The following is a 9,032-nucleotide window of genomic DNA, read 5'->3' as shown; positions in this document are numbered from 1 at the left end:
ACAAATATTAGAAATTTTGTTGAGCTTTCAGTATTGTTAAATCAATGGAAACATCATATTCTCTGTACTTCTGTGTATGCACACCTTATATATTGTATGATGTCACTTGCATATAACATACATGTCTATTCAGAGTAAATTTATTCACTTCACATCACAATAAAGATTCGATGATGCATTGAAAGAGAATTCGATAAATCTAATCTGATACTATGGATTATTTAAAAAATACTTAAGAACGATCTTCAGAAACATTTTCTCTGAGGAATATTCATATTCGATGGACCGGATGCATCAGGAGAGGATTAAACTGATAAAATAATATTCTTGATAAAATCCTCTATCGATGTGTAATAAATTTTGAGGATAATTTTTAATGTGAATTAATAAATACTTATTCAGTCTTCTATATTTCAGATTGATATATATATATGTAGAGCTGTGGTAGAAGAGAAACTCGATGTGGAGCCGTCTGAAAATGTTTTATTAAGATTACATATGGCAAGCGAGGCTTTCGTTTCCAATTCCTCAAATTGAAAATCCATTCTCCTTAACATTTTTTCAATACATACATATATATACTGTCAGTACGATAAAAAGTGCATTCTCTAGCACATCTTGCACTTGTCTTATCTAATTATCTACTAAAAATTTGTCTAGGTTCTTTTTCCTTTATCACTTTTACCACTTTGAGAGAATCGTTCAGACTTCTTGTGCGAATCGTTCCCTTACATGTCTGTACTATACAATTATAGTACAGTCAAGAATATGCGAGCTGAATGTTATAATCATTCGTAATTATGAATAATATCCTGATAATGTGAATTTCTTATATTTTGTAAAATATAATAGGTTTTTAATTGTAAAATGTATATTAACATATTGTAAAAGAATTTATAAAAGATACATACAATACATACTATACATACTGAAAAGTCAAATGCATTTAAATGAGTCTCGTTGATTCTAAATTGTGCGTAGCAAAGGAACCACATTATACACGTCTTCGTATCGTACACATAGCTTACTTATTATCTTTTTTGACTATACAAGGTGTTGCACAATATGCGCAGTATTGATCCTAACAGTCGACGAATTTAAATTTAAAAAATGATCTCTCTTTTAGCAAAAATGTCGAAGAAAAACTCATTATATTTTTTTTCCAATATTTAAATAATTCTGATTATAAATATATATACTTTATTATTATAGGTTAATACTCTTTATTATATTGTTATATTTTTAGATTAATCAAATTTGAAATTAAAGTTTCATTGTATAAAATTTGTTTACTGTAACAAATATTTTTGTATCTAATCGCTTATAATTCAGAAAGATATTAACGCTTCGGCATTTTCATTAAAGGATTAAAGTATAATTAAAAAGATTAACAACAGCTTATCCAAAAAAAAAAGAATGATTTAAATTTTTAATATAAACTTTAGACCTTCTCTTATTTTTTTAATAACATATGCTTTTTTAATATTTCTTGACATTAATAAACTATACGAGCTTGTGTGTGAAACAAAGAAATTATTGATTTTCTAATATGTATTTTGTTTAAATTTGAACATCTCAAAAATGAAACATCGTATAAAAAATTCTATATACTTTTCGACTTATTTTTTTAATTGGGATCCTCTTTAGTTGCATCATCAATAATGAACTACCTTATATAGTCAAAGCCTTGATAATGATTCTATACAGTACTTATCTGACATCCTAAATCCCAATATAAATTATTGATAAAGAAAAATGATATATGTAAGAACAATACAAATATAATCGAATTAGTTCATTATATAATCAGGGTCTTTTTACTAAACATTACTAATATTAAATGTATAGATTTTGTTAATTATATTCATGGAATAACTATGACTTATTATGAGACTTATTTTGACTTATTATTGAGAGTGTGCCCAAGTTCAAGAAATAAACAAGAAAACAAATTCGAGAAATGCATATTATGCTAATCGTGGCATTTTTTTTTTTTTGATATGTTTTATATATTTGACTATTAAAGATTTTTGCAAGCGCACACACAATTAATGCAATGTATTTGTAACACTGGTAAAAATATCTCTAACACGCGGCAATGTTACTTAGAATAATTTTAAATAATGATAAACAACGAAAATATTAGCAAGAGATGTAGAGATAGAAAGAGATTTGTATGAGCGACAGTAATAGTAAGATAAAAGAGTGTCTTAATAATAACAGCAATGATTGCAATAGTAAAAGTAGCAGTACAATGACAATAGTAATGTTTTTCACAATAATACATTCTCTAAATATTCATACGAAAATGTTACAGAACACATTTTTGCATTCAATATAAATTTTAGTATAAAAATGCAATTTGCAAAAAAAAGCCTTTATAAATCCGCGTCTTAAAATTATTAACATAATTTTTATATAATTACTCTATAATTTTGGACTTGTTTACTACTGCACATAATCACTTAATTGTAAATGCGCGCATTATTATTCATGCAACAATTAATAATTTTAATATTACATATCATGGAAAATGAAAGTATTCTTATAACGTTGTATAATATATGAAACGTTGATTATCCGCATGTAGATTAACTGAAAATCAATATTGAGTAACAACTGTTCTAATAAAAGAAACATGATGGATATACATATTAAATATGAAGCATACATATATAATAACAATTTTCTTATGGTGTAAAAAGATGAAATAATATCTATAAAGAGTATTTTAATACACAAAAATAAGAACTATATTGTATATATATACATATATAGTTCCTTAAATATAAATAAATTCTCTAATAACAAGATTATATATAGTTCCATTGATAAATATAACATTGCTTTAAACCCTCCAGCGCTGTCATACTGTGTACAATCTCAGATTTGATATAAATTGCACTATAAATGTTTTTAAAATGAAAACATCTTTTAACGAAAATCCATTGGAGGGCATTAATCTAACATCAAATGATTTTAATAATATAAAATTAATGATAATCGTTAATAAGCAAGCATAGATAATAAATCTTACAATGGCATGCCGTACACAAGTACTGCAGGATTCAAAAACTGAAATTAACAAGGTATGTACAAGGTGTTCAGATTCATTGCATTTTCTTTCATCCCTGATCTCTTTAATATCCGTTCCATTTAAAAGTCAAAGAATTTGCAATCGGGAGAAAGTGCGTGTGATGCTTGAGGGATTATTCTCTCTATATATCATATGTTAGCTGAAACGCAGTAGTTGTGAGAGGCGGATGATACTTCAACATTAGATAATGTGTTTAAAGAAGCGGATATTATATTTGTGTCGTTCTGTGATATCGAGAATCTTTGGAAGAATATCATTTTCTTTCTTGCCTTCTTTTTCATTTAGATGGATTAGCAGGAACGCTTTTACGAAAACATTTCTCTCACAAACACGCACTCGGGACAGTCGCCATTTCATTACATTTTCATATATAAGAATGATTCTCACGGCAAATTCAACAATAAATGTATGCTTTTTTTATGGAACTTTACAGAGTAAGACACCTAACTTTACCATCCGAAATATCTTCCAACATCGCAGAAAAAGCTATACATAGAATGTTTCATAAAAAAATATGCTCGACAGATATTAATATATCATGGAAAACTGATTACAAATAACTTTGGCATAAAATATCCACTTATCTGAATTTTTGTACGTTACGATTAGGTATATGGATTCATGAGAAAAACTGATGTTTAATCCACAAGAGCAAAAACGGTGAAATATGTAATTCATAACATGAATAAAAACTATCACAAACATGCCATTTCGTATATCAATGTGTAGTGTATGTCATTGATATATTGCACGCATAATAGCATGAAGAAAGAAAATATTTTGCACAGTAACATTCAAAGATGATCTTATAGATATGTGAAGCAGATTCTTAAATAACATTCCAGAGAAGATATTTTGTTCACTTAGTTAAAAAACTACACTATGCAAACTTTCTCTAAAAATTTTCAAAAATTTCGTATTTGTCTCATTGTCGTCTTACATCTAAAATTATTCTAAAATTCAAATATTGTAGTAGAAAAGTAAAAAAGTTAAATAAAAAAGTATCATTTTATATCACTATAGAATATTAAATTTAATCTAAAGCATAAATTAGAAAAAAACAATTGCAGATAAAAGAAATATGAAAAAAGTATTAATATATTATATAACATTTCTTCTCTCCCCTATATATAAATTGCTTGAAAGTAATTTTTTTCTTATTGTCCATATTTCTTCTATTTATATATACAAGCACTCTCTCTCACTCTATTTGTTCACTAATTTACATAAAAATTGATTGCAAGTCTCTGTATTATTTAAAAAAAATGTAATTATGCAAATATGTAAACAATAACTGACATGCATTTGTATCTGAATTAGAGACATTTAAAAAACTGTAAAAGCGATAAGAATAATTTTTTGTTAGCAAATAATCAATTGGAACAACTCATTAATATAAAGCAATTGTGGACATAGATTTATACAAACTTTTTTCCATCTGTCTGACCACAGCTTAATATAAATAAGACCATATAATTCTTAGACACCCTGTATTATCCGTAGAAAAACGGCGGTACATTTGAGCATTAGAGTAAATTGAAAAATTTTTAAGTAATTCGTGCATCACAATAGAAAGTTCTTGCATTTATTAGAATCAATGTTCAAAAAAACGTAAAAAAAAAACTTTTCTATTGTCATATAGAATATTTAAATTTTTAAATACATTCCAATGTTTGCAAATGTATCCTTTTTTTTCTTACGTATTACCCGTATCTATCAGTATCTGGTCAATATGCAACATGCTGATTGACTCTGTACTTCTTAAAATACTAAATTCCCATTCAGATTTCTCTTAAAAAAATCACTTTTGAATTCATCCACGAGAGATCTCTCTTATTAGTGGTACCATATATTTTACGAAACATCCTATATGTAAGATTTCATCTTGATCAATGTTAGAATAGAAGATTGAGGAATAAAAGATATGAAAAGAGCAAATAAAAAATAGTTTTAAAGATCTCATAAGTTTCATATCTTAAGTTACTGAATTATCATTTTTGCTAATTTGATGTCTGTACATGATTCTATATGTATGTACAAAGCAATAACTGTTGAATTATTATGTTTAAAACAAGTGTCTAATAATAATTCTCTATAAAATTATCAAGTTGTTATACTGTTTCACAAATTATGGACAAAAAACAAGAATATGTAAATGTATAAATTTGTTTGTAATATGCAAATTTCAGGAAAGCAATATCTAAACAAACATCAGTCAGTTCCTTGAGAGATGAGCAGAGCTTCTAGAGAGAGCCTTAACAATAAAACTTATTTTTAAGAAAAAAAAATCTGTTCCTTTTTTGGAAATAATTACAAATGCAAATTTATAATTGCATCCATATTGCATCTATATCTCTATAGAGCATTTTTAAAGCATATAAATGTATAGAATGTCAAAAGCAGGTGGTAAAGTTAAGTGTCCTATCCTGTGTAACAATAGCACGATTATGGCACAAAACTTATTCCTAAAGAGAAATGCTAAACGGATCAGATCAATATAAATACATGCTCGGGGAGCGATCTCTTCTGTGTAATGTACTATTTTCGAGAGAGACGACTATCTCAGTATTCTATAATTTTTCTGCTCGATTAATTTGCGTTCAACTTTTTTTTGGAACTTCTCCCTTTGTTATTAATCTATATCATCCATTCGTACATCGTGCTTACAGTAGATACAAAAGACCTAAGAAAGGCATTCTTAGGTTTTCCTATGGTGCAAACTTAAGTTTGCAGTGTATTTGTAATTTCTCGATGTACAGTTACCAAATCTTGTATGTAACCAGCTAATCTGGCATTTAAAGTATCCAAATTTTGTTTTTGAACCTTATTTGCACTCAATGCAAGTTCTAATTGTTCATGAACTACATTTATCATATCGCGAAGTTCTGTATTCTCCTTTTGTAGAGCCTTGTAAAAACAAAAATGAGATATTTGTTAATTAAATACTTAACGGATTAACTTTAATATAGGAGTAATATATTAAAAAAAAAAACCTTGTATACATACCACAAAATCTTTACTCTTAGTGGCCATAGAGAGAGCTTTGATTTCTTCATTTCGCGTCCTCAGTTCACTTTCCAATGCTTCAACTCTCAATCTTAAGGCTTCGCTATTTCCTTCCGCGATTTTTCCAGCTTCTAAATCGGCATATTTAGCTTTTATTTTAGCATTTTCATCTTTATACAATTGCAGCTGTCTCTTCCATTCGTCAACATTGGCTGTGGATTCTTGTAACGCACTTGTTAATCTTGCATTATTGGTTTTGAGAGTAGTCAATTCAATCTACAATAAAATATCAATTGCATTATTTTACCGCTGATATATCATTCTCATTTACATTCCTAAAAAAGAAAAAAATCTTTTTGCTCATACCTCCCATTTCTTTGCGTTGGCAGAACTCTGAGCTAGAGCAAGTTTCAACCTATCGTTCTCGTACTTGAGCTGCACCTCAACCGGCTGGCCACCTTGTGTAGATTCGCCGCCGATTCTCAATTGCGCCGATTTCCCTTGATGCTGCGGACTTTCTGTACTCTGCTGAGAAACACTCTGTGATCTTGAATGGACTGTGTTTTTCAATTCATCGTCCACTTTATTCTGACAACTACCAGGTAAAGGACTGCTGCTTACCGAACATACACTGTTCTGAGCGGATATCATATTGGCATTCGGATTCGGGTTGTTCGATGCCGACACATTGGAGTTAATCATCGAAGAGTTTGGCGGATCGATGAGATCTTGTTCCGACGACGGCATACCCGACCGAGACGTGATAGGGCTAACATTCGCACTGGTAGCTGGTGTAACTGAAGAACTGTTCGACTGTAACTTAGCGCTGGCTAGTTTAGTGGCTTCTTTCACCTCGTGAAATTTCTCGATAAACTGTTGACGAAGAATATTTCTCTGAGAGTATGATATATGAAAATTTTTGCTTTGTAAATTGTAATGAAAGTGTAAACACAAACCTTTCCTAATTCAGCCTCAGATGCAAAGCCTAAACCATATACAGTATTCGCCCTGACATCCGACCATTGGCCAAACTTCTGTGATGTTTTCGTAAAAGTCATGTTTGGCGTAATTGTGCTATTTATGACAGCCTAAAGAGAAAAAGAGAGCATGTTAGATACAAGTGTATTTCATTTTTATGCTTATGAATATAACTTTTAATCACACCTTTGTTCCTTCAACTGATATTATTCTGTACAGACTTCTGGTAGAATCATAAAAGAATGATACTGATATTGCTGCCGATGATGCAGGTACCCAAGACCGTTTTGTCTTGGGATCAATGTGAAATACGTGCGCTTTGCACGTAAAGATTGGTTGTTCACTGTAATCAATTTAAATAATAAAAGAAGAGTATGTATATATAGATATGTGTGTGATCTTACATATATAATACAAAGTGTCTATTTTTATCTGACCTTATTAAAGCAAATGCATATTCAAAGATATAGTATAGAATTGAAACATAAAATTATGAAAAAAGATAAGATTCTAAAAATATAAGATTTTCTACAAAAAAAAGCAGTATTTATTTATTTGCATTTAATTAATAGTAAAAAAATAAAATTGTAAATATTTTATCAATATAACATATTATTAAAAAATACCTTCACAAATACATGAGAATAAAAATAAATTTTTCTAAATAATAAAAGAAATTGAATATTAACTGCTTGATTTTAAATAAATATATAAATATGTAAATAAAAAAAAATACATTATTTATATTACAAAAATATAGTTTATATAGATAAATATGTATATATTGTGATTTTAATGTGTATATACCAAATGAATCTTAAAAATATTAAAACTTTCGCCTATTACAAAATTTTGCATAACTTTTGGCTTTTTTCTAATTATTGAAACAATAAAACAAATAGCATAAATAAAACTACTGCCGAGAGCGAACATTTGCGATTAATTCGTTTCATCGTTAGCTTACAAAAAACAAGAAAGAAAAAGAAAAATTATTCCGCAGAATGCACATTATTCGAATACGTATACCGCATTGATACTGTCAATCAAGTCGGGATAAAATGCATACAAGAGGAACAGATGCCGCGGGGAAACAAAAGGTTTATTCCTTTAAGCTGAACTAGAATAGAACGGAATAGAATGAGATAAATATATATATTTAGAAGGGAAAAAGGAGAAATGGAAAAAGTTACGGGGTAAAAAGAAGGAATCCTGCACAGGGATCCCTGCATCGTCTCCTACATATTGAAAGCGATCTAATTCGTACGGCACGGATGGAGGCCGCACCGGTGATAGGCGTATTAAGAACAATTCGTCATACATATATACGGAAGCGCGAGATGAAAATTAGCGATCGCGTATATACACACGCACGTTAACACACCCTTAAAAGGCGGTGTGCGACGAGTGTATCTTTCGCCGGAGAATAATTACTTACCCCATTGTTTCCTTGCCCGATGTCATATAAGAGGCTCTTCTTAGTCGCGCGGTCTCATAAATCGTGTCGCGCGCATTCAACGCGAGCGCGCGACGGCTATTTTCAGATCGGAATGGGCGAGATTTTCCGAGAAACCGCCGAGAACCGTCCGAGCGTAGAGCGAGATCCGCGAGTTGACAGCCGCCGCCATCGGCCGAACCACTCGCTCACTCTCTCTCTCTTTTTCTCTTTCTCTTTCTCTCTTTACCTATAGCGTACAGCGACGATCACGCGACGACATGAACGCAGTCGAATCTCTCCACACGGCCTGCCTGGATTTAATCGATTTTCCACGAAAGGCTCTGCGATTCGCCGTTAACCTCTCGACGCGCGACTCACCGCTTTCCGAGACTTGTCAAATTCACCGAATCCGCTGAACGAGGCTTCGCGAAAAGTCGCGCACGCACATCACGCCCGACACGATCGTACTCGAGTCGCCTTTAAGGCACTAACGCAACGACGCGACTAGACTAGAGA

The 9,032-nt window shown here is 30.6% G+C and overlaps 1 protein-coding gene across 3 annotated transcripts; it reads right to left on the bottom strand.

Moving 5' to 3' along the window:
• Positions 1–468: 468 nt before the first annotated feature.
• Positions 469–9,012, bottom strand: Homer (homer protein). 3 transcript variants are annotated; one of them, XM_072908563.1, is made up of 7 exons: positions 8,517–9,012; positions 7,268–7,424; positions 7,060–7,191; positions 6,725–6,976; positions 6,470–6,631; positions 6,104–6,379; positions 469–6,004 (listed from the first exon to the last, which is right to left on the bottom strand). In XM_072908563.1, the coding sequence occupies exons 1-7, from the start codon at positions 8,540–8,542 to the stop codon at positions 5,819–5,821; spliced, it is 1,191 nt and encodes a 396-aa protein (XP_072764664.1). In that variant the 5' UTR covers positions 8,543–9,012; the 3' UTR covers positions 469–5,818. The 3 variants fall into 3 exon arrangements, with proteins under 3 accessions (XP_072764664.1, XP_072764665.1, XP_072764663.1); XM_072908564.1 differs by having other exon boundaries at positions 6,470–6,628; positions 8,517–9,011; XM_072908562.1 differs by having other exon boundaries at positions 6,470–6,976; positions 8,517–9,011.
• Between the last annotated feature and the right edge of the window lie 20 nt (positions 9,013–9,032).

Source organism: Anoplolepis gracilipes, chromosome 16 (genome assembly GCF_047496725.1).
Source record: "Anoplolepis gracilipes chromosome 16, ASM4749672v1, whole genome shotgun sequence".
NCBI classification, from domain to species: domain Eukaryota; kingdom Metazoa; phylum Arthropoda; class Insecta; order Hymenoptera; family Formicidae; genus Anoplolepis; species Anoplolepis gracilipes.
This window is presented reverse-complemented; position numbering and strand designations above follow the sequence as displayed.

Coding starts and splice junctions, on each gene's coding strand:
- Homer (XM_072908562.1), bottom strand. CDS start 8,542: ATGACATCGGGCAAGGAAACAATGGG. Junction 7,192..7,267: donor TATCAGTTGAAGGAACAAAG/GTGTGATTAAAA, acceptor TTTTCTCTTTAG/GCTGTCATAAATAGCACAAT. Junction 6,977..7,059: donor CTGAGGCTGAATTAGGAAAG/GTTTGTGTTTAC, acceptor CTTCGTCAACAG/TTTATCGAGAAATTTCACGA.